Source organism: Scyliorhinus canicula, chromosome 3 (genome assembly GCF_902713615.1).
Source record: "Scyliorhinus canicula chromosome 3, sScyCan1.1, whole genome shotgun sequence".
Taxonomy (NCBI): domain Eukaryota; kingdom Metazoa; phylum Chordata; class Chondrichthyes; order Carcharhiniformes; family Scyliorhinidae; genus Scyliorhinus; species Scyliorhinus canicula.
Window position 1 is genome coordinate 85,272,939 of NC_052148.1, and position 24,978 is coordinate 85,297,916.

The following is a 24,978-nucleotide window of genomic DNA, read 5'->3' on the forward strand; positions in this document are numbered from 1 at the left end:
TTATCTTACATCGGACAGCACTGAGCAGAGCTGGTGCCCACTGCTGCACTTGGGATTTAACATTGGCTACTGTGGCTAAGCAAAGTTTGATGTGGAACAAAGAACAATACAGCACAAGAACAGGCCCTTCAGCCCTCTAAGCCTGCGCCAACCATGGTACCTGCCTAAACTAAAACCGTATACACTTAAGGAGTCCGTATCCTTCCATTCCCACCGTATTCATATATTTGTCTAGATGCCCCTTAAATGTTGCTATCGTACCTCTCCCACCATCTCCTCAGGCAGTGCGTTCCATATATTTACCACCCTCTGTAAAAAAACTTTCCTCGCATATCTGCTCTAAACTTTTCTCCACGCACTTAAAACCCATGTCCCCTAGTACTTGGCTTTCCTACCCTAGGAAAGAACATCTGACTATCCACTCTGTCCATGCCACTCATAATCTCGTAGACCTCTATCAGGTCGCCTCTCAACTTCTGTCGTTCCAGTGAGAACAGACTGAATTTATCTAACCTCTCCTCATAGCTAATGCCCCCCATACCAGGCAACATCCGAGTAAACTGCTTCTGTACCCTCTCCAAAACCTCCGTATCTTCCTGGTAGTGTGGTGACCAGAATTGTACACAATATTCCAAATGAGGCCTAACTAAGGTCCTGTACAGCTGCAACATGACTTGCCAATTTTTATATTTAATGCCTTGACCGATGAAGGCCAAAATGCCGTATGCCTTCTTGACCATTATTGAGATGAGGCCTGAGGCCTAGTTTGGATCAAACCTCGGGCCTCACATTTGAGGGCACTATCTATATACCGTTGGCAATGTGCGCGAGAAATATGCGAAGATCAATTTGCACTTCCTGTGTCTAATTGAAAACTGATTTTATTGTTTTTTTGTTTCTGGTAGGTATAAAGCTGTGGTGTTGGCTGCAAATCACTTTGGGCGTTTCTTCACAGGCCAAATCACAGCTGCTGGCAAGGTACCCCCAGCAAAGGTAAGATTGGCAGAACTTGAGAGATAAAGTGCAGCTGTTCAGGTTGCACAATTGTACAGCTTTGTAGGTGTGTGGTGATGACACAGTTTACCTTCATTAAAGTTCTTCTATTCTCAGGATACTCACCTTAGTAACTCACTTTGATATAGAATTGATTATGTGAGAAGAACATATCCGTTTTTCTTTAAAAAAGAAAGTATAAATAGCTTGCTTGCATGTAAGCTTAAAAAGGAGTTGATGTGTTGAGTGCTTTGGATCCGTGGAACACATACAGGCCGCCAACACTTAAAATAGTACAACACTATTTTATTAAACTATAAACTGTTGAACATACTCTTACTGTGGGTTAACACAATGTTAAATTAACTAAAGACCTGTGCCTATCTTAACCAGTCTAATCACTCAGCACACGGTGAGGATCTGTGCTGTGAACTATAAGCTCTGTACTTCTGAAAGGCTGCATCCCGAATGAGCGGGAAAACTGATGCCCTCTGTCTTTATAGTGAGTGTGCTCTAACTGGTGATTGGCTGCGATGTTATGCATGTTGATTGATCCTACTGTATGTCCATCAGTGTGTGTGTCTGCATCATGATATACTGGTGTACATTATGACAGGAGTGCTGCGTGAAACTACTTTGTATTGTAAAACAGCTAAAGAACAACTCAATGCCTGCTTTTAAAAAAATCACTCATAGAATGTGGACGTCTCTGGCTAGGCTAGCATTCATTGCCCATCTCTAATTGCCCTGTAGAAGGTGGTGGCGAGCTGCCTTTCGGACTGCTGCAGTCCATGTGGTATAGGTACACCCACAGTGATGTTAGGGACAGAGTTCCACGATTTTGACCCAGCGACAGTCCAGGAACGGTGCTATATTCCAATTCGGGATGGTGTGTGACTTGGAAGAGAACTTCCAGGTGGTGTGTCCCCATGAGTCTGCTGCCCTTATCCTTCTAGATGGTAGCGGTCGTGGGTTTGAAGGTGCAGCCTTCGGAGGCTTGGTGATTTCCTTCAGTGCATCTTGTGGATGATACACACTGCTGCTACTGTGCGTTGGTGCTGCAGGAAGTGAATGTTTGTGGATAGAGTGTCAATCTGCTTTGTCCTGGATGGTAATAATGATAATCTTTATTGTCACAAGTAGGCTTACATTAACACTGCAATGACGTTACTGTGACAAGCCACGAGTCACCACATTCCGGCGTCTGTTTGGGTACGCAGAGGGAGAATTCAGAATGTCCAAATTACCCAACAGCACGTCTTTCGGGACTTGAGAGGAAACCGGAGCACCCGGAGGAAACCCACGCAGACACGGTGTGCAGACTCCACAGACAGTGGCCCAAGCTGGGAATTGAACCTGGGACCCTGGCGCTGTGATGCGACAGTGCTACCCACTATGCTACTGTGCTGCCCAGCTTCTTTTGTCGAGCTTCTTGAGTGCTCTTGGTGCTACACTCATTCAGGTAAGTGGGGAGTATTCCATAACACTCTGACTTGTGCCTTGTAGAAGGCTTTTGGCGAGTCAGAAAATGAGTTAGTCACTGTAGGATTCCTAGCTTTTGATCTGCTATTGTAGCTGCAGCATTTATATGGCTCATTCAGTTTCTAGTCAATGGTAACTTCCAGGCTGTTGACATTGGAGGATTCAGCGGTGGTAAATCCATTGAATGTCAAAAGAAGTTGGAGGTGGTCTCTTGTTGGAGGATGATTGACCTCCGACAACCGCAACAACCTTCATTTGTGCTATATATGACTTCAACCATTGGAGAGTTTTCCTTGATTCCCATTGACTCCAGTTTAGTGAGGGCTCCTTGTTGCCACACAAGGTCAAATGCTGCCTTGATGTCAAGGGCAGTCACTCTCACCTCACCTCTGGAATTCAGCTCTTTTTTCCATGTTTGAACCAAGGCTGTAATGAGGTCAGGAGCTGAAGTGACCCCTGCAGACCCCAAACTGAGCACCATTGAGCAGGTATTTGCTAAGCAAGTGCCGCGTAATAGCCCCTTCTTGTACTGATTAGTGAGAATAAACTGATGGGCTGGTAATTGGCCTGATTGTGTTTGATCTGCTTATTGTGCACAGCACATACCTGGACAATTTTACATATTACCAGGTAGATGCCAGTGTTGAAGCTGTACTGGAACAGCTTGGCTAGCAGCAGCAGGCGTCTTCAGTACTATTGCCGGAATGTTGTTAGGGCCCATAGCCTTTGCAGTATCCAGTGCCTTCAGCTATTTGTTGATATCTCATGCAGTGAATTGAATTGGCTGAAGACGGACATCTGTGATGCTGAGGGCCCCCGGAGGAAACTGAGATGGATAATCCACTCAACATTTCTGGCTGAAGATTATCGAAAATGCTTAGTCTTGTCTTTTGCACTGGTGTGCTGGGCTCCGACATCACTGAGGATGGGGATATTTGTGGAGTCTCTTCCCCCAGTGAGTTGTTAATTGCTCAGCACCATTCATGACTGGATGTGGCACGGCTGCAGAGCTTTGATCTGTTCCATTGGTTGTGGATTTGCTTAACTTTGTTTATTGGTTGCTGCTTATAATGCTGGCAAGTAGTCCTGTGTTGTAGCTTCACCAGGTTGATACCTATTTTTTTGGTATGCCTGATGCTTCCCCTGGCATGCCCTCCTGCACTCTTCATTGAATCAGGGTTAATTCTCTGGCTTGGTGGTAATTGTAGAGTGAGGGATATGGAAGGCCAAGAGATTACAAATTGTGATTGAGTACATTTCTGTTGCTGCTGATAGCTCACATCGCCTCATGGATGCCCAGTGTTGAGTAGCTGGGTCTGTTAGAAATCTATCCTTTTCAGCACATTGGTGATGTCACACAAAGCGATGGAGGGTATCCTCAATGTGAAGGCAGAACTTCATCTCCACAAATATTGTGTGGCAGTCACTCCTACCGATACTGTCATGGACAGATACATCTCCAACAGGAAATTTGGTGAGGGTGAGGTCAAGTATGTTTTTCCTTCTTATTGGTTCCCTCACCACCTGCTGCTGACCCATTAGAGCAGTTATGTCCTTTATGACCCGGCCAGCTCGATCTGTAGTGATGTACCAAATCATTCTTGCTGATGGACCTTGAAGTTCCACGCTCTGAATACTTTCTTCGCCCCTGCCACCCTCCTTGCTTTCTCCAAGTGGTGTTCAATATGGAGGAGCACTGATGTATCAGCTGAGGGAGGAGTGGTGGGGGGCAGTACATGGTCATCAACAGGAGGTTCCTTGCCCATGTTTGATCTGATGTCATGAGAGGGGCAGCACGGTAGCATTGTGGCTAGCACAATTGCTTCACAGCTCCAGGGTTCCAGGTTCAATTCCGGCTTGGGTCACTGTCTGTGCGGAGTCTACACATCCTCCCTGTGTGTGCGTGGATTTCCTCCGGGTGCTCCGGTTTCCTTCCACAGTCCAAATATGTGCAGGTTAGGTGGATTGGCCATGATAAATTGCCCTCAGTGTCCAAAATTGCCCTTAGTGTTGGGTGGGGTTACTGGGTTATTGGGATAGAGTGGAGGTGTTGACCTTGGGTAGGGTGCTCTTTCCAAGAGCTGGTGCGGACTCGATGGGCCGAATGGCCTCCTTCTGCACTGTAAATTGCCAGAGTCAATGTTGAGTTCTCCCAGGGAAACTCCCTCCCGACTGTTGGGTCTGACTTGCCAGTGGAACTGAACATAACCAGGAATGGTGATATCAAGTTGTGTCTGGGACATTATATGTATGGTATGATTCTATGACTATGTCGGGCTGTTGCTTGACTAGCCTGTGTGACAGCTCTCCAATTTTGGCTCAAGCCCCCAGATGTCAGTAAGGAAGATTTTGCAGGGCTGACCGGGCTGGGTTTGCCGTTGTCGTTTCCAGTACCTAGGTCTATGCTGAGTGGTCAATTTGGTTTCATTTTTGCCTTTTTAGCGATTTGATACAAATGAGCAGCTTGCTAGGCTATTTTGGAGGACATTTAAGAGTCAGTGTTGCTGTGGGTCTAGAGTCACATGTAGACCCGATCAGGTAAGGATTTCCTTCTCTAAAGGACATTAGTGAACCAAATGGGTTTTTACAACCAAAAGAGAAAATGCTGGAAAATCTCAGCAGTTCTGGCAGCATCTGTAAGGAGAGACTAGAGCTAACGTTTCGAGTCCAGATGACCCTTTGTCAAAGAGTTTTTACAGCAATAGTTTCATGATCTTTATTAGACTCTTCATTCCAGATTTTTATTGAATTCAAATTTCACCATCTCCCGTGGTGGGATTTGAACTTGCGTACCCTGGGTCTCTGGATTACGAGTTCAGTGACATTATAAGTACTTCACCACCTCCCTCTAAATACCAATATCAACAGCTTATCAATTGCTATCCCACTGGCAAGTTTGAAGGCGGGGCCATGTGAGCACCATGCTCCCCAGCAACCTTCCCATCCGTGTCCCACTGTAGTTTTGTCATCAGAGGGAAGTGGGAATGACAGCCAATTGAGACCCTTAAGTGGCCAAATAATGTGCCATTCCCCCCACTGCTTGGATTTAACTGGCCACGTGTCCAGTCCGGTACCTTTCCCTTTGAGGTCGAGTGGCAGTGGGGGAGGGATTCCTCCTTTAAAAGGCCCCCTGAGCCCATTTGTGCATCCCCACTGTGGTGTAACCTCTCCCCCAAGTTTCCCTCCCTCTACCCACAAGCCCTTTCTACCCCAGCCTCCAACGGGAGGCCAGCCTGACCTCGATGAGAACCCCCAGATTTGCCTGTGGTCCCGGTTTCAGCCCAGCTCCCCTTCCTGCTCGCCTCGCCGCAGTACTGGCTTTGGCCTTCACTCTCGGCGGTGCTGTCGGTATTGGCTACTCAGCTCTGACTGGCTGCTTTCTGAGGCTGGACTTCCTGTTGCCAAGCGATAGATGTCCCACCTTAAGCCAATTAACAATCACCTGTTAAACGGCTATCGTCCAGAGTGGGGGCAGGCTGCCCCTGACGGGAGTTGGAGAGACCATGGCATCCTGTTAAATCCAACCCAAGAAATCTTTAAATCATACATGATTGTATTTGTGAAATTTAAATACAGGTTCTAGTCGTCTTAAAATTGGATTTTCTTTTATTCATTTGCGGGATGGGTACATCGTTGGCTAGACCATCAATAATAATAGTAATCTTTATTGTCACAAGTAGGCTTACATTAACACTGCAATAAAGTTACTGTGAAAAGCCCCTAGTCACCACATTCCGCCGCCTGTTCGGGTACTCAGAGGGAGAATTCAGAATGTCCAGTTCACCTAACTGCACATCTTTCGGGACTTGTGGGAGGAAACCGGAACACCCGGAGGAACCCCACGCAGACACGGGGAGAACATGCAGACTCCGCACAGACAGTGACCCAAGCCGGGAATTGAACCTAGGACCCTGGGGCAGTGAAGCAACAGTGCTAACCATTGTGCTACCATGCCGCCCTTTGCCCGTTTGGTGTGTAGTTGGTGAGGAACATCCAGGTTGTGGTGTTCCCAATCACCCACTGCCTTTGACCTTCGAGATGGTAGCAGTTGTGGTTGGAAAGTGCTGGCAAATGAAACTTGGTGAGTTCCTGCAGTGCATTTTGTAGATGGTACACACTGCTGCCACTGTATCTCGGTGGTGGAGGGATTGAATATTTGGAAAAGAGATGCCAATCAAGTATGCTGCTTTGTCGTCAGTGGTATTCATTTTTTGAGTGTCATTGGAGAAACGCTCATCCAGGCAAGTGGACAGTATTCCATTACACTCCTGACTTGAGTCTTGGAGGTGAATCAGGAGGTGAGTTATTCACCACGGAATTCCTAGCCTCTGATCTAATCTTGAAATCACAGTATTTATATGGCTGGTCCAGTTCAGTTTCTGGTCAATGGTAACCCCCAGGATACTGATAGCGAGGGATTAAACAATGGTAATTTCATTGAATGTCAGGGAGAGATGGTAAGATTCTCTCAGGAAAGGCAACAATGATAATACCGATCCCTGGGAAACTCCACTCCAGACCTTTCTCCAGCCTTTCAAACGTCCATTAACCATTACTCTCTGTTTCCTGTCACTTTGTTTTAGATTTGTTTTAGAAATCCTCTTCAAGCCTCCTGTACCAACTTAACAGTGAAAAGTGATACACCTTTAAGTAGCTCTTAAAATTCTGATACTGACTAGGAAAGGCTGCAAGGATAAACACCAGCCATTAAAATATTGTGGTTGCCATAATTAGTGGTATAAGATAATTTAAATGATAATCCACTTTTGGACTCTCCTACTACATTTTTCAACTCCTGTACCAAGATGGCGACTTTCATCAAATGCAGGCTAAACTGGCATTTCAGATCCGGGTCCCATCTTGGACACCTTGGGGATTCTTTAGCATCGAACGTATTCGGCAAAAATCAGCCTCAAAAAATAATCCGAATGATGAAAGGTTATCTTAAGGCAGTTTCAGACAAAATTGAAAGCATCAGAATAAAACATTTTCCTTTATTCTTTCTATCTCGTCTCCTTTTGTACGCTCTCCCACCAACTATTTATCTCTATCTCTGTCCTCCTTTATTCCCTTTCCTTCTTCACTTTTACTCTTTCCCCAACTCCGTCCCCCATCCATACAGTCTCCCTCTTTTGTTTTTATACCCTCTCTTCCCTTTACTGCTCCCCCTTGTATTTTTCCTCACTTTTATCTCTTTATTCCTCTCTTCCATACAAACAAGGAGCAGGAATAGGCCATTAAGTCCCTTGAGCCTGCTCCACCATTTGATAAGATTATGGCTAATCTGATAAGGTTAAATCTTCAGATCCTTATGTTTCAATCAAATTGCCTCTTACTCTTTTAAACTCCAGCGGATAAAAGCCTAGCCTGTGCAACCTTTCCTCTTAAGACAATACCCATTCCTAGTATTAGTCTGGTAAACCTTGTCTGAGCTGCTTCCAACGTATTTACATTCTTAATTAAATAAGATGACCAATATTGTACATAGCACTCCAGATGTGGTCTCACCAGTGGCCTGTACAACTGAAGCATAACCTTGTATTTTGCAATAAATTATAACATTCCATTACCTTTCCTAATTACTTGTTGTATCTGTACGCCAGCCATTTATCCTTCATGCACTTGGACATCCAGGTCCCTCTAGACGTCCGGCTCTGATATCTCTCACTATTTAGGTTTGAAGCTTAATAAGCTTTTTTATTCTTCCTGTCAAGATGGGCAATTTCATGTTTTCCCACATTATACTCCACTTGGCAGACCTTTACCCACTCACCTAACCTGTCTGTATCCCATTGTAGCTTCCTTATGTCCTTCACAATTTATTTTCCTAACTTTGTAACATCAGCAAACTTGGCAGCCATCCCTCCAATCTCTTCAGCCGAGTCATTTATATAAATTGTAATCTAACTCCTATATCTCCAGAGTTAAGGTACTGATCAGCCAACAGAATGGCAAATTAGGCCTGAGGGGCTGAATGCTCCTCCTGATCCTATATTCTGTCTTGCCTCTCTCCGTTTTCTCTGACTCTGCTGTTTTCTCTCCCTTTTCCTCTGCTCCTTCCTTTGTCCCCCTTTCTCAACCTCTTGCCTTTTTGCTCCCTCCCTGTTCATCTCCATATGTTTCTTTTTCCTTCGTGTGCTTATCTTCCGTGCTCTCTCCAGTCAACTCTCCCTTCCCACCTTTTTGTTTACCTTTCATCTTTGAGAATACCTGCGTAGGAATCGAAGACTTGGAAAGTCCTCGGATCTCTTTTTGTGGGCCTTTTGAAACGATGATATGTCGCAATGACTCTTGTATTTCTCTTTGATGTAGGTCCTTATTATTGGTGGCGGTGTTGCTGGCCTCTCCGCAGCTGGTTGTGCAAAATCAATGGGAGCCATTGTAAGAGGATTTGACACAAGGTATTTTTAATTTTCCTTGGGTTATCGAGAGACTTTCCCTCACATCCAATGAAGCTACTCTTGCGTCGTTTCCTATATTGAGATGAGCATTTATCTATATAAAAAACTGTATTCTAAACCTCATCCTGTTCCAATTCAACATCAATTACATGTTTCTTCCCCCTGATTTAAAAAAAACCTGAAAATCTCATTTACTTTTTCTACATTCACCCCTACGTTTAAACATTTGTTACTGAGGCATGGTGAAACGTGCTATAGTCCAGCCTGATCTGGTGATAGGCCAGTTGTGCAGCATTGATGTTCAAGTCAGCACCTTTGCACTTTAGAGGGGGATGTTGCAGGCCATACGGGGACTGTTTCATTGAGGGCAGGAGCATTGAAAGTAGAAGTGGTTGTGCAAGTTGTTGGTGGCAACGGTATTGTGAATGTAAGGCCAAAGAAAATTAATCAAAGTAAGGGTGGCACAGTGGTTTGCACTGCTGCCTCACAGCGCCAGGTTCCCGGGTTCAAATCCAGCCTCGGGTGACTGTCTGGAGTTTGCACATTCTCCCTGCTTTTGCGTGGGTTTCCTCCGGGAGCTGCGGTTTCCTCCCACAGTCCAAAGATGTGCAGGTTAGGTGGATTGGCTGTGATACATTGCCCTAAGTGCCCAAAAAGATCAGGTGGGCTTGCGAGTATTGGGGTGGGGGGGAATGGAATATAGGTCAGGCACTCTTTCGGAGGGTCAGTGGTGACTTAATGGGCCAAATGGCCTCCTTCTGCACTGTAGGGATTCCATGACTCTATGAAGAAAAGTGCAAGCAAGTGGAGGAAGATGTTTTAAATTAATAATCTTTATTGTCACAAGTAGGCTTACATTAACACTTCAATGAAGTTACTATGAAAAGCCCCTAGTCGCCACATTCCTGTGCCTGTTCGGGATCACGGAGGGAGAATTCAGAATGTCCAGTTCACCTAACAGCACGTCTTTCAGGACTCGTGGGAGGAAACCGGAGCACCCGGAGGAAACCCACGCAGACACGGAGAGAACGTGCAGACTCCACACAGACAGTGACCCAAGCCGGAATCGAACCTGGGACCCTGATGCTGTGGAGCAACAGTGTTAACCACTGTGCTACCGTGCCACCCATTTCTAGAGGTGAATGCAAGAAGGAACAAGGTGGAAAAAGATAAAAGAATGGGTGGTAAAATATGCAAGGAAGTAGTTATCAGACAATTTTATTATTGGGAGGCTAATCCAGAGTGCATTGTAGTGTATGGTCTAGAGCTAAGAAGATGGAGGGCTTCAGCTACAGTTGAGCTCTGGCAAGGTGGAGATGAGAAATCTGACAAGAGGTGAACGTGGCAGCTTTGGTGATAGGGTAGGTAAGTGCTTTAAAGTTCATCCTCCGAAAGACTGTGGACAGGCTGGTTCAGATCGAGTGATCAGTCAGAGGGATGAAATTGGTGGCCTTCTGTCTAGTTGGAGGACATTTCTGATCATCCTCTTCTGTATGTCAGACAAGCAGCTTGACTAGAGGGGCCAAGTGAGCAAGGGTGGCAAAATAGTTTGTTGTCATCCCACATGACTTGAGCTGAGGTATTGACAGAAAACATATGGAGTTGAAGCCAGGATCATGCAGATGCTGGCAGAAGCGATAGTTTCTGGCTTCATGTTTACTGACATTAAGCTGGAACAAGTTTGAACTCATTTAGGTATTTATTTCCAACAGACAATTAGAGCATGTAGCAACAGGCATGGAAACGAAGAAGCAAAGAGGTAAAGCTGAGTATCATGTGGAAACTGACTGCGGGGGTAATTTTCACCTTCAATCGTAAAAGAGCCAATCAGCCACTTGTTTTTCTTTCTTTTCGTTTGAAGATGAACATTTACCCCCTTTTGTTTATAGAAAGTGTAGCGCTTAAATAAGTAGAGGAAGGGACCAAAATCACAACTGGAGGTGGCGATCAACACAAGGAAGAGAAATCACTGGAGAAGATGCAGCAGGCAGAAGTAGTACCATGAAGGAGTATCGTGGAGTAGTGGTCAACAGTGTCAAAGGCAAGACGCGCTGGCGCTGAAGCGGGGAGCCACCAGGCTAGCTGGGTGGGCTAGTCAACGGAAGCCAGGAGTGGGGGGATTCATACAATTAGACTAGAGCAGGGGTTAGGTGGTAGCATGGTGTTACTGGGGTGGGAGGGGGGGGGAAGTTGTTCTGCTGATGAGGATGGAAACTGGACATGGCAACAGTGAGGAGGTCATGGGTGGAGCCGGCCAGGAGGCTGGCCAGAGGAAGCGCAACACATGGCTGGGGGCTGGCCAAGGATAGGGGATGGCTGACCGGCAAAGGGGAGGGGGGCGAAGTGCCCCCCCAACCAGGCTGATAACCTGGAATGTGAGAGGGCCTAATGGGCCAGTGAAGAGGGCACGTGTGTTCGTGCATTTGCAGGTTCTGAAGGCGGACATAATCATGGTGCAGGAGACGCACCTCAAAGTGGTAGACCAGGTTAGGTTGAGGAAGGGCTGGGTTAGTCAGGTCTTTCATTCGGGGCTCGACACTAAGACTCGTGGGGTTGTGATCCTGATTAATAAAAGGTTTCAATTTGAGGCGGAGGGTACGGTTGCGGACGGGGGCAGCAGATTTGTTATGGTTGGGGGTAAGCTCGAAGGGGTGAGAGTAGTATTGGTTAGTGTGTATGCCCCTAATTGGGACGATGTGGATTTTATCAGGAGGTTGCTAGGGAAAATCCCCGATTGAACTCCTGCAAACTGATCATGGGTGGGGACTTTAACACAGTCCTGGACCCGAGCCTGGATCGGTCATGTTCAAAAACAGGCAGGTTGCCAGCGATGGCAAAGGAACTGAGACAGTTCATGGAGCAAATGGTGGGAGCTGATCCGTAGAGATTTAGCCGGCCGTCGGCGAGGGAGTTTTCGTACTAGTCCCACGTCCATAAGGTGTATTCCTGAATTGATTTCTTTGTCATGGGTAGGGACTTACTGACTGGGATGGTGGGGGCAGAATATTCGGCAATCACCATATCGGACCATGCTCCGCACTGGGTAGACCTACGGATTTGTAAGGATAGCTTCCAGCGCCCACAATGGAGGCTGGAAGTTGGATTGCTAGCGGACGAGGCGGTGTGTGAGTTACTCAGGAAATGCATGCAGAATTACCTGCAGGTAAATGATACCGGAGAAGTCTCAGCAGCGGTGCTCTGGGAGGCACTGAAGGCAGTGGTGAGAGGGGAGCTGATCTCAATCCGGGCCCATAGGGACAGGACAGACAGGGCAGAAACGGACCGACTGGTTCAGGAACTTTTACAGACGGGCAGGAGCTACACAGGGTCCCCGAGGCCAGAGTTACTCAGGAAATGTATGCAGAATGACCTGCAGGTAATTTTACAGACGGACAGGAGCTACGATGAATCCGCAAGGCCAGAGTTACTCAGGAAATGACAGAGGCTGCAGGCCGAGTTCGGGGTGCTGACTACATGTGAGGCTGTAGAGCAGCTTAGAAAGGTAAAAGGCGTGATATATGAGCATGGAGAGAAGGCCAGCAGAATGCTTGCGCAACAACTAAGGAAGAGAGAAGCGGCTTGGGAGATGGGAAGGATAGCGGATAGGGAGGGAAATCTGGGTGGGGGACCCGGCAGGGCTGAATAAGGTGTTGAGGAACTTTTATAGTAAGCTGTACACTTCAGAACCCCCCCAGGGTACTGGAGGGGATGAGGCGATTCCTGGACGGACTGACCTTCCCAAGAGTGGGTAGGGGGTTGGTAGATGGACTGGGGGCCCTGGTTGGGATCGAAGAGGTACTGGGGGGCCATAAGGTCATGCAGTCGGGTAAAGCCCCGGAGCCGGATGGGTATCCGGTGGAGTTTTACAAAAGGTTTGCCGAGATAGTGGGGCGGGTGCTGGTCAGGGTTTTTAACGAGGCAGAAGACAGAGGGGTCCTACCCCCGACGTGTCGCAGGCCACTATTTCGCTTATCCTGAAATGGGATAAAGACCCGGAGGCCTGTGGGTCTTATAGGCTGATCTCTTTGATCAACGCAGACGCTAAGTTACTGGCCAAGATCTTAGCGACTAGAATTGAGGACTGTGTACCGGACGTAATTGCGGAGGACCAAACCGGGTTCTTAAAGGGTAGGCAACTGGTGGCCAATCTAAGACGGCTGCTTAATGTGATCATGATGCCCCCGGAGAGCAGGGAGGCAGAGATCGTGGTAGCTATGGATGCGGAAAAGGCTTTCGACTGGGTCAAGTGGGACTATCTGAGGGAGGTGCTGGAAAGGTTTGGGTTCGGGGAGGGGTTCATTGACTGGGTTAGGCTGTTATACCAGGCCCCAGAGGCTAGTGTTGCTCGTTTTACTGGAGTGTGATTAACACGCCTCCGTTTAAAGGCCGTGTGCTTAACACTACTATGGCTCTGTATGTGTAATTATGCTCGGAGTCGCCAGGTGCCGTATTGAGACACCGTCACAAGTATATCAAGGTCAGGTTCAAAGTAATAAATCCATACACCGATTAGTAAGTCCAAACGATTGGTGTTTATTATAACAAATATAATAAATACATATGCATACGCTAAAGAGACTAACTTACTTCTAATACTAAACAACTAAATACTTATCTAGACAGGAACAGGCAAGGTCAGGGAGCAAGGCCTTCGTCCCGTTCTTCGTCTGTAACTTTCTGATTGGCAAAGTTGTCAAGGGCTAGCAAGGTCTGGATCACGTAGCGATCGTTGTGTTGGCACTTACAGTTCGATGGCTGGTGATGAAACTGGAGTCAGGATGCGATGTAACAGGTCTGGGCCGGAGTCTGGAAGCAACAGACCGAGTCATGTGCTTGACCTTCTCTTTATAGGTCCTAGAAGTCCGTGCTCCTTGGGGCGGGCTCTTTCACCTGCTAGGTATCGATTGGGTCTTTCCCAATTGATATCATTCGAATTCCCCTATCCTGGGGTCGTTTCTCGATGTTTGGGGCGGTCCCTACGGCTCTTTGTTTTGGTTGCTTTGGCGCCACTCTGTCTGGGCGTCTATGGAAAAGTATCCATTGATACTTAAATGTTTCTATTGTACCTGAGCCTGAGCCGGGATTACCTCATTAATATGCAGATCTGTTTCCCATTTGCACCTTTGGCTGAAACTCTGCAACTCTTTGGAAACTGGTTTCTGTACGTGCAAAATGCAAAACAGTCTTTTGCAAGCTGTGTGTCCTCACTATGACTGTTTTTCCCTGCAGTCTTAGCAGTTCTCCATTTTGTAGCCCAGTGTCCATCTTAGATGGCTACACTAGTGTAAGGACGAACAGGGGGGGAGCGTGGGGGGATCTGGCCCCGGGGGGGGGTAGGGTGGCCCGGGGCCCACCGATCTGCGGGCGGGCCTGTGCTTTGGGGGCACTCTTTCCCTCCGCGCCGGCCTCTGTAAACCTCCGCCATGGCCGGTGCCATGAAGAAACCCCCTGCGCAGGGATCACGCCAGCGGTTCTGCACAGGTGCCAGAACATGCTGGCGCTCCTGCGTATGCACCAACTCGCGCCGGCTGGCTGAGGCCCTTCGGCGCCAGTTGGCACGACGCCAACCACTCCAGTGCCAGCCTAACCTCCAGACGTGTGGAGGATTCCCATTCCGGTACTGCCCGCCCGCCGGTTGGGGGAGAATCCTGGCCCTTGTTCTTGACTCCAATCTTCTCCCTGGCAATTATTCGAGGCTGAATTAGGCAAGTCACTTGTCTGCTTAATCACATATTTGCTCCATTCCAAAGACTCGGCAAAATTCTCCACCTCACGATGCCGCAAACGTGAACCGTGATCAGGCGGTGAATCGGGCATCCGGCCAAAATTGAGGTTTGCGCCCTGTGTCTGTGGCAGCATCCAAAACTAGCATTTGCATTTATTTACATGTGATTAGTGCGTTTGACCCACTATGCTCTGGGCCTCCTTGATACTCCACCCCTCAAGCGGAAGTCACGCGTGCATGATTTTCTACAGTATTTACAAACGGGATCTGGGTGCCATGCCTGCTGAGGGAGAGAGAGAAGGTAAGCAAAGTCTGAAAAACTGTTCACAGTTGTAATGCTTGCTGGGGGGGGGGTTGGCTGCCAAGGCCGGGGGGAGTAGCGGGGAACGACTTGGTGGCATCTCCATGGATTTGGAGTCTCCCCCTTGGGATTGGGGTGGCCTGTCTCAGGCTGCCATTGTTGCATTATTTGTTTTAAACGCACCCATTTGGTACAAGTTACAGGCCCCTGGCTGCTCACTGCTGACAGTCCTGTAAATGTTCACAGAGCCTCTGGTCATTTGGGAGCCCACCCAGGCCACTCCTCTGGAAACCCCCAGGCCCCAGTTCACCCATCAATAGGATGTGCTTGGCCAAACTCAATCAGTGGCACACCAGGTGCTGCCACTCCTCAGTGCACTCATCAGAAGCGCAGTCCCACTGCAGGAGAAGGAGGGGAACAACATAGCTCACCCCAAACAAAGGACACATGCACCATGGCCTTTGGCATCCTCCCTGGCACACTGCCCCTCTCAGGGCAGGGGCCTTACTATCATCTTGCCTACTCTGCAAGACCACACGCTGTCTCCAAACTCTGCCTGCCCACTGTTCCCATTCATCCTGCCCCCAGACCGGTTGTCACAACCTGTGTGTTACATTCACGACCCACATCACATTGCAGCTACGCTCCCTGCTGACGCTCACCTCCCTCGCCCAACCCCAGTTGTAGGACCTGCCCACACACAAGCCTCTCAGCATGGAGGTGATTGGTGGCACACGGTGACCCTCACCACCCCACGACCAGGTGCCACCCTGATGGCGGGCATGGCCCACCCAATGAGGACGCCCACTGTATATCTCACTGGGGAACAGGACAGAGGCCGTAGAGCCTATCGCTGACACGGGTTGCTGCAGCCACCGGTACCCCTGTTGACAGGGATGGGTGACAAGGATAGAGGCTCCCCGGTGCCATTCACTGATGGGGATAGGGGTGCTGGAAGGCAGCATATCGGGGAGAATGTCTGAGGAGTGGGAAGTGTCTGAAGTCTGGGGGGAGGAGCTGAATTGTAACCCACGGTCACTATATACCCTGTTTGATTTGGATGGGCAAGGGAATACTCCTCATGCGAACATGTCTTCTCTTTTCTGCCCCTGCAGAGAATGAATTTTGGAGTACAGCCAGGAATGCATGTTGACTACCTTGCGCAGCTGCCATTGTAGACGCACAAAGGCTGCGAGCACAGGGCCTGTTCGGGGTGACCCTGCTCAAGAGGACCCTGCCCCAGAAGAGCAGGAGCCAGCCGGTGAGGCTCGAGTGCCAGCCGTCCAACAGGCTGAGGAGGAGATGTGCGATCCTAACCCTCATCAGGCCATGTGTATACCGTCAGCGCCTGTACTTCAAGGAGATGCCGGACCACCTGTGCAGCCAAAGACTTTCGGTAATCAAGGAGACTGTGCGCCACCTGTGCCAGATGATGATGCATCTCACACTGCTGGGGTTTGGAGGATGATACTCGCTCCCAGTGGCTGTCAAGGTGACGATCACCCTGAACTTTTATGCCTCTGGGTCTTCCAGGGGCTAACTTGGGACCTGTCTGGCATCTCTCAGACATCCGTACACAGGTCCATCCGCTCTGTGATGGATGCCCCATGCACCCGGACAGCTAACTATGTAAACTTTAGTCTGGACTAGGCACACCAGGATGTCTGGGCAGCAGGATTTTCCACCAATGCTGGCATGCCCCAAGTCCAGGCGGTGATTGATGGCACATATGTCCCTCTACGAGCATCAGCTCATCACGGGATGCACTTCACCAATCTGAAGGGTTCTCACTCTCTGAATGTGCAGTTAGTGTGTGACCACCAGTTATACTTCATGCACGTCTGCGCCCGATACCCAGGCAGCTTGCAGGATGCATACGTATTGGCAGACTCGTCCGGTACCTTCGAGGCATTCCCTTGGCTGAGGGGTTTGGCTCTGAGGTCTTGGTTAAAAACACCTGGCCGGAGGTCCCAGACTGATGTGGAGAACGGCTATAATGATGCCCATGCAGCAACCAGGAGCATCATTGAGCGGTGCATTGGTCCATAAATGGAGCACTTCCAATGCCTGGACCACTCTGGTGGACACTCCAATATAGCCCAAGGAGGTCTCCAACATTGCGGTGGCCGTCTGCATCTGAAATAACCTTGCACAGCAGGGGACATGCTGGAGGAGGAGGAAGAACGCCAGGTCTCACCTGATAAGAACGGTGAAGAGGACGGCCAGGAGGAACCGGGCATGGGGCTCAGGCTGGCATGGCAGGCCGCACAACGTGTGCTCTGGCATCACCCCACCGGGCATGGAGCTCAGGCTGGCATGGCAGGCCGCACAACGTGTGCTCTGGCGTCACCCCACCGGGCATGGGGCTCAGGCTGGCATGGCAGGCCGCACAACGTGTGCTCTGGCATCACCCCACCGGGCATGGAGCTCAGGCTGGCATGGCAGGCCGCACAACGTGTGCTCTGACATCACCCCACCGGGCATGGGGCTCAGGCTGGCATGGCAGGCCGCACAACGTGTGCTCTGACATCACCCCACCGGGCATGGGGCTCAGGCTGGCATGGCAGGCCACACAACGTGTGCTCTGGCATCACCCCACCGGGCATGGGGCTCAGGCTGGCATGGCAGGCCGCACAACGTGTGCTCTGGCGCTACCTCATTTGGGATAACCTCATCACCTCCAGATTTGCTTATTAGGTGGCCTGGCCACCAGCAGCTCCACCACTCTGTCCCATCTCTCCATACTCTCCCAACGCCCCACCCCCTCCCCCATAGCCACTCACATCCTCCCCTGTTCCTCCTCCCTTCACTCTATCCCATCAGCCCAGCTCCCATATCCCCATTTTGAGGGTTTACCAGCATCACTGTAGGGTGTTTGCCCTGGTCAGGCAGTACCATTGAGTCTTGTCCACAGACGGAGGAGATGACGACTCACTGAGATGAGCTCTGGTGCTCCTCATCGTTTGACAAAGCCTGACTCCTGTCTTCAGAATCACATTCCACTGTCAGTCCAGGTGATCCCTGCATATGTGCTGGCCATTCCATATTGTGGACCCATATATTCTTTAGGGTGGTGGGATGGCTATGGAGATGGTGAACGGTGATGGGTCAGTCACTGGGTAAGCTTCCTACAAGGTGCTCTCACGCTTCTGGCCTCGTTCCTTGCCCCGCTGAGGGTGACTCCAGGTGGACCTGTAGGCCCTGCCCTGTGCGATTATTCAACACCCACACCCTACACCACCAGTCTGCCACCCTCCTCATCCGGCACACCCAGCACATCCCCCACAGCCTTCAGGCAGAAGATTGAGGAGTGAGCATGTTGGTGCAAAAAGATTGTGACTTGATACAATTGTTGTGCCCTGATCCACACCTCTAACCTATTTACTGCACCCGTGCTAACTTAACTGGTATCTTATGTGGCCTACTGCTCCTTCTCGGTGTTACATCCTTGTTTTCAGATCCCTCTATGGCCTTGTCCAACGTCATCTCTGTAATCTTCAGCAATTGATCAACATGCCAAGGACTCAGAGCTCCTCCAATTCTGACCTCTTGCACATCTCTACGTAATCACCTCACCATTGGCTGCCATGCCTTCAGACCCCAAACTCTGGAATTCTCTCCCTAATTCTCTGCCTCTCTCAATCTCACTTTCCTCCTTCAAAACACTCCTTAAAACCAATCTCTTTGGCCAAGAATTTAATCACCTGTGCTAATTTATTTTATTCGGTAACACCCCTGTGAAGCCCCTCAGAATATTTTACTGTTATAAAGGCACTGTGACAATAAAGATTATTACCATTATAAATGCACGTTGTTGTTGCCTCCCTGTCCCATAATCATTCACAGTTTAATGGGTGTACTGTGACTTAGCAGCCAGCAGGTGGCACTCATTGTCAAGTGAGCCAATATAATGCTACTTTTGTTCATCCTTTTCTACATTTCAGTTATTATTTCACATCAGTTTTTCTCAATCGTTCAGCACTTTCGCTGATGAAGAAAATTCTTTGGATATGCAAGAAACGTATCTTGTAGTTTTGTGTAACTTAACCCCCCCCCCCTCTTTAGTTAAGCCTCTCGGTCACACAGTGCTCTGGCTATTCATGGACAAGATATAGAAGTTATAAAGTGGGTAAAGGGGGCTGGATTCTCCGATTTGCAGACTAAGTGCTGACACTGGTGTGGAACGGTGGCGCGTTACGCCAGAAAAATCGGTGCAACAGCTGCACCGATCCTCCGTCCAGTGGGGGGGCCAGCAACCGCGTAGTGCAAAGCCCCTGGCTTTACCTGCGGATATGGCTGGGTCCGTGGCCGCGCATGCGCACGGTGGCTGCCATGCCGTGCCACATGGCCCCGGCCACACGCAGACCCGGCCTGCCAAATAATGACTCCCAATCCTCGCCGAAGGCCCCCCCCCCCAGTCCAGGCCAGCAGCACGGCTCCCCCTCGACTGTGGTGCCGCTGGACAGAATCCGTAGCCGCCACATGGGGCCCACGGGAAACAAAATACCATAAGTGTTCCACGCTGTCAGGAACCCGGCCCATCGGGGGTGGAGCATCGGGGGAGGGCCTCAGATGACGTCCTGAGGCCGTCCCGACAGCGTGTGGTGTCGAGTACGCCGTTTTTGAGGGGGAGGGCATGACGAGGCAATAGAAATATAGGGCACGCAGGATTAGCTGCTTCAAGGTGCTGCAATTAACCTCAGCATTCCTGTGTGAGGGAAGGAAAATATTCCTGAGATTTCCTGCCTTTGATTGCTGTCCAGCGCTACTGCTGGAAGTGGATATTTGGAGCTTTGGATAAGGAGGGATCAGACTTGGTCGAGATGGCCCAGAGGTGAATGGCTTGCTGATGTATGAATAATGGCGACTAAGGTGAGATGTTGGCTGGCACTGTGCAACTGTACCCAGCATCGAGTTACCAGCCCTGAAATGGTGGGGGCTGGGGAGGGCAGAAAAGCCAATTCATACCTGGAATTGTGGAATTGTTGGCGCACCTGGTTTGCCAGGTTTTCATTACGTTTTTCCCCAGTGGTTTAAATTCTGGAGTGGGTTCTGTGGACAGATGTTCAGTCCTCTGAAGGCCTTGACCTTTACTCATTTAAGACTTTGATCCTAGACGGAATGGTCTGTTGGCTAAATGACTTGTTTCGGAACTCGAAGCTAAAGAAAAATAATTTTCTATCTTGGCCTGACCAGGGTGGATGGAGCTGGGTGTTGCATTCCGGCATGCTCTGCAAATACCCTTCTGCCTGGAAGTTTGAATGGGATGCAGGGTTAGGGTGGGTGGGGAATCCATGGTGGGAGGAGTGGGCGGCAGAGGAGGAGAAGAGGTTTCATGAGGAAAGAAGAAAAAAACATAATCAGTGCTATCTTCTTAAACTTTAAATAAATGAGAATTAATTTTCTGCGCCTTTTTTGTTTATTTTGAATCAAATGTTTATATGGATCATGTTGTCCTGCGTCTTTCCTTTGTTCCCATCTGGCATTATGGTTGTTTCATATTAAATTTGCATGAGTTCTAATTTGGCACTGCTCCCTGCTTTGGTTATTAAACAGAATTTGGGATCATTTTTCCCATAATAGTGCTGTTTTATATTGTGGATCCTCGTTTCATGTGGCTTAGTTTGGATTGGGCAACTTCACAAATGTCCAACGTAGATTATTAACCATAACTTTTCAGAAGTATATATTGAAGCATATGTTACTGCTGTAGCATGATGCAGTAATATGATTGTACAGTTTAAAATCCATGTTCCAGAATAGTACTACTCGGCAGTGAATTCAAGGCTTACCATTAAGGGTACTTGTAATGGGAAAAGTTTCACCATTATTTCTGAGGAGTAATATTTTGCATTCTGTATTACAGAAGGTTTTAAGCCTGATCTGATAAGGTCTAAATTGTGACTTTTGGGAGAAGATCTCAGCTCCCTGTGCTATACATTAAGTGGAAAGTTTCATTTTCATACTATGAATTTTCTTTCCCCCCCCCCCCCCCCGCTTCACATCCCTCCACCCATTGGGTGCGATTCTCCAGAAAAATATCTGTGTGGTAGCAAGTGGGAAATGGCCCTCGGCCCAGCGAGGCCGGCAACGCAATTCAACATTGATTGGTTCACTTAGCGAGGCCTCATGGGCTTCTCGCCATAAATGAAGGCTCGGCAGCTGATTGGCCGGGACCCCGCTCGCCAGCTCCCCGCTAACAGGCTCAGCCAACCCCAGCCAGCTCGCATCCAGGAGACTGGCCCCAAGATTCTGGGACGCTGGCCTTGGGAGACTCCTAGATGCAGCCGAGACCAGGAGGATGCCCTGCTCCCCTGAGCCACAAGGCAGCCAGTGCTGCCTGGGATCAGGTGGCAGCAGCTGTCAGCTTGGGGAGTGTGACCAGGAGGACTGGCCTTTGGTGCCGTAAGAAGGTCAACGACCTACACCGGGCAGCACGAGTGAGTAGACATCAATGCCTCCTCCCCTAAGGGAGCATCCATCCCCAACTCCCCATGCGACCCACAACCCTCCCACCACTGTGAACCACGCATGTGGCTAACGATTCTCCATCTGTGTCTCCTCAGGAAAAGCTCACTCATAATCGTTGGGAGAGGGCCCAGACTGGCAGTGAGGTGCCATATCTAAGAATCCTCACCTCGTTCGAGGAGTGTGCCATGGAGGTGACTGGGGTGATCGAGGACAGATCAGTCACCCATACGGAGGCTGGCGGATGCCGTAGAGGTGAGGAACCAATGGGCTCCCCGGAGGACCTGTCAAAGGTGAATTGTTATTGCTTTACTGACTGACCCATCCCTCCTACTGACCACATGTCCATTCTCCTGCAGGTCCTCCAGCCGTGGCGCCGGCCCATTCCGGGCGGCACCCTCCTGACTCAGAGGAGAACACCTCTGAGGAGAACTGCGAGCATTTAACCATTATAGTCGTGACACAGCTGTCATCCCCACCCTCAACCAGCACAGATACACACACCTCGGTGGTAAATGTTAGTGGTCAGGCTTCTGGGGCACAATCTGGTGAGCACCACACAGCTGCTGATGTATATCAGGTGGAGGCAGAAGCCCCCAGGCGAGACAGCAGTCAGAGATCTACTGGATCCCTGGACCCAGCTGGGTCCCAGCCTGATGCTGAACCTGTGATACAGAGATACCCGGAGCTGATGGAGACGATAGGGAGCATCCGGGACATTCAGAGGGAGATGTCAGCATCACTCCAGCAGATCGAAAGCCGATTGGAGGAGTCCCAGAGGCTACGGGTGCAGGAGATGGCGATGGCAATGCGTGGCAGTGAGGCCAACACTGCGAGAGTGGTGACCGCAGTGGAGAGCCTGGTGCATGACGTCGGCTCCATGAGTGAAGGTGTCCAAGGCATCACGCAGTCAGTGACGGCCATGGCTGCAAGTCTCGGCAGAATGTCCGACTCGCTGGGAGATGTGACCCAGTACCAGGCCAACCTTGATGAGGTTCTGCAGGTCATGTCCCGCTCTGAGATAGGAACGGCCAAGGTGCTGCGGAGCTTGTCCCAGTCGCAGGTGAGCATGGCTGAGGCACTGCACAGCATGTCCCAGTCACTGAGGAGCATCACCGAGGACGTCAACACGATGGTGAGGACTCTGGGGAACCACCAGGGCTGGCAGATCCAAATGATGCAGGAGCAGCCGGGGCTCGAACTAGCTGCCTCTTCATCCGAAAATTAACCCCAGTACCCTATGGGCACTGACTGGGGGGAGGCAGCGCTGAATGCCAACCCGGACCCATCCTATGGAGTGGTGATAGTGTGCACCAGCTCCCCCGAGTTCCACCCTTTTGATGAGGCTGCGTCTCAAAGTCAACACAAGGGACAGGGTGGCACGACTGTGCATGTGCCGCAGATAAGTGAGCAGGGGACCTCCAGACCTAGAGCCCCTAGAGGGTCCCTACCAGGGGCATCGAGGCCACGGGACGAGGTAAGCAGCTGGCTGCCTCCACCTCAGATCTGCATCCTGGGGAAATACCTAGACGCAGTGGTAGAGCTAGGAGGGCCAAGCACGTTGAGGATTACTGAGGGCACCAGGGGAAGGGGGTGGGGATGGAGTTAGCTAGGGGATGGGGAGTGGAGGATGTGAGTTTTGGGGGTTGGGAGCGCCGGCACCATCAGGAGTGCAGAGGATTGTGAAACATATTAAACACCAAGATGATGCCTTTGTCACTTTCTTCCCCAATGCGGCTGAGCTCCAAATATTTTGGTCATCTCTGCAGGCACCACCCGTCCACCCACCCTCCGGCCGTGGACATGTCCCCGGAGCTGTGTCCCGTTCGGATGTTGGCTGCTGCGTGTGTGGTGTTGCCTCCGCAGTGTCCAGACATCATGTTGTGATTGGGATGCTGGGCAGTGTCTCCCACATGCTACATGGCCCGCCTACCCACTTGGGATGTGCGAAGTGCTCACTTAACCACGATTGACAATTCCCTATCCGCAATGGCCTTCAGCCGCATGGCCAGAGGACTCTGGTGTCGATGGTCATTGGGCCAGACAGGCAGGGACAAGGGTTGCCCATGGAACCGATAAATGATCCAGGGGTTGGCATGGTGGAGCCGCGGGCTGTTGCCCACCAGTTGCCCCTCCCCCCAGCGGCCCGTCCCCCTGCCCTACTATGGCAACCCAACCCTGCGGAGGGTCTCCCACCCCAGCTGAGGTCCCTAACCCGTCACTGAGCAGGCTCTTTGCCTGTGAGAAAAGATGGCTACTCACCTCCTCGGTTCCCCACAGACGCCCTTCCGCCAGGTTCACGTTTTTCAAAAGGAGTACTAATCGGCACCAGCGTGACCACTCGCTGGGGAAGCCGCTGAATGACGGGAGGCTGTTCGATATGGGGTCGCTCTCGTTAGTTGTATGGAAATGGGGCTTAAGTGGTGTTAATTGGTTTCTCGCCACGCTACGGCAAGATCCCAATTTAGCCTACGGGGCTGTTGCATCGCAAACTGTTTGGTGCCTGGCACCGTTCTCGATTTTGGCCTCTCCCGCTATTCACCGGCCATGTTTCGCTTGAGCGAGAGTGTAACAAGGCTAGAGAATCGTGCCCATTATTTCTGCAACTTAGTTTTTAGTCCCCCACCTGAGCATGGGGTGTTTGAGGGGATGAGGTCAGATAATACCAGATTACGTGTACAAACTGAGGAAGCAGGATCAGGGCGGAAGGTGAATGCCTGGGAGTTTACTGTTCTTCGATAATGTTTGATCGGTGGAAGAAACTTCCAAGGGTTTCGGTGGAGACTTCTTACTTGCAAGAACCTTTTGAATGAATTTCTGGAAAGCAAGGTGCTCACCAGGTGAGTAGGCACCAGGAATGCCCTTCAACCCTGCCTAATGCATCCATCCAGAGGTCAGGGCACTCCCAGTGTTGTGGCCAATTGTTACTTAATGATTCCAGATTTTCTGCCTTTCCTACTCTTATGAGGATGTGCAGTGATCATTGTTTGCGTTAAGAGGAATTTCCTGGCATAAGTCTTTTATTACTTTAAACTTGGGTCCTCTTGTTCTACTTCAACACTTTAATTCATTGGTACAGTGGGGCAGTGTTTTTTTAAAATAAATTTAGAGTACCCAATTATTTTTTTTCAAATTAAGGGGCAATTTATTGTGGCCAATCCACCTACCCTGCAAATCTTTACTTTGTGGGGGCGAGACCCACGCAAACACGGGGAGAATGTGCAAACTCCACACGGACAGTGTTTATGTGATTCAACGAGTAATCCAGAGAGTGAGTGAAAATCTTACTGTGACAGTTTGAGAATATGAATTTGCTTTTTCCCGCTGCCTGCAATAATTTTTGCCTTCTCTCCACCCTCCTTTCTCATCTACCGCTCTCCGCATCATTCCTGCCAAGTTCGGGTGCCAATCAGACCTGGAATAAGGCCTAGGATTTTAAATGGTCTGGGCCTCCTGTTGGCGAATCCGAGCGAACCTGACATTTGCTTTTCCGGTGCGGCACTGGCTAAGATTTGACCTGAAAATAATGGGGATTGCATTACATCTGCTTGCGTGGAGTCAGGATCTACCCCACAATAGGCACTAAATTAAATTATGATTTGCTTCCA

General features: G+C 49.8%; 1 protein-coding gene across 7 annotated transcripts in view; it reads left to right on the forward strand.

The window, feature by feature from the left end:
- Positions 1–24,978, forward strand: part of LOC119962774 (NAD(P) transhydrogenase, mitochondrial-like) — a 226,657-nt gene that overhangs the window by 19,114 nt on the left and 182,565 nt on the right. For all 7 annotated transcript variants that reach the window (XM_038790844.1, XM_038790843.1, XM_038790842.1 and 4 more), the window contains 2 exons: positions 906–993; positions 8,788–8,876. In XM_038790844.1, coding sequence (XP_038646772.1) covers positions 906–993; positions 8,788–8,876 — 177 coding nt within the window. The remainder of the gene's footprint in view (positions 1–905; positions 994–8,787; positions 8,877–24,978) is intronic.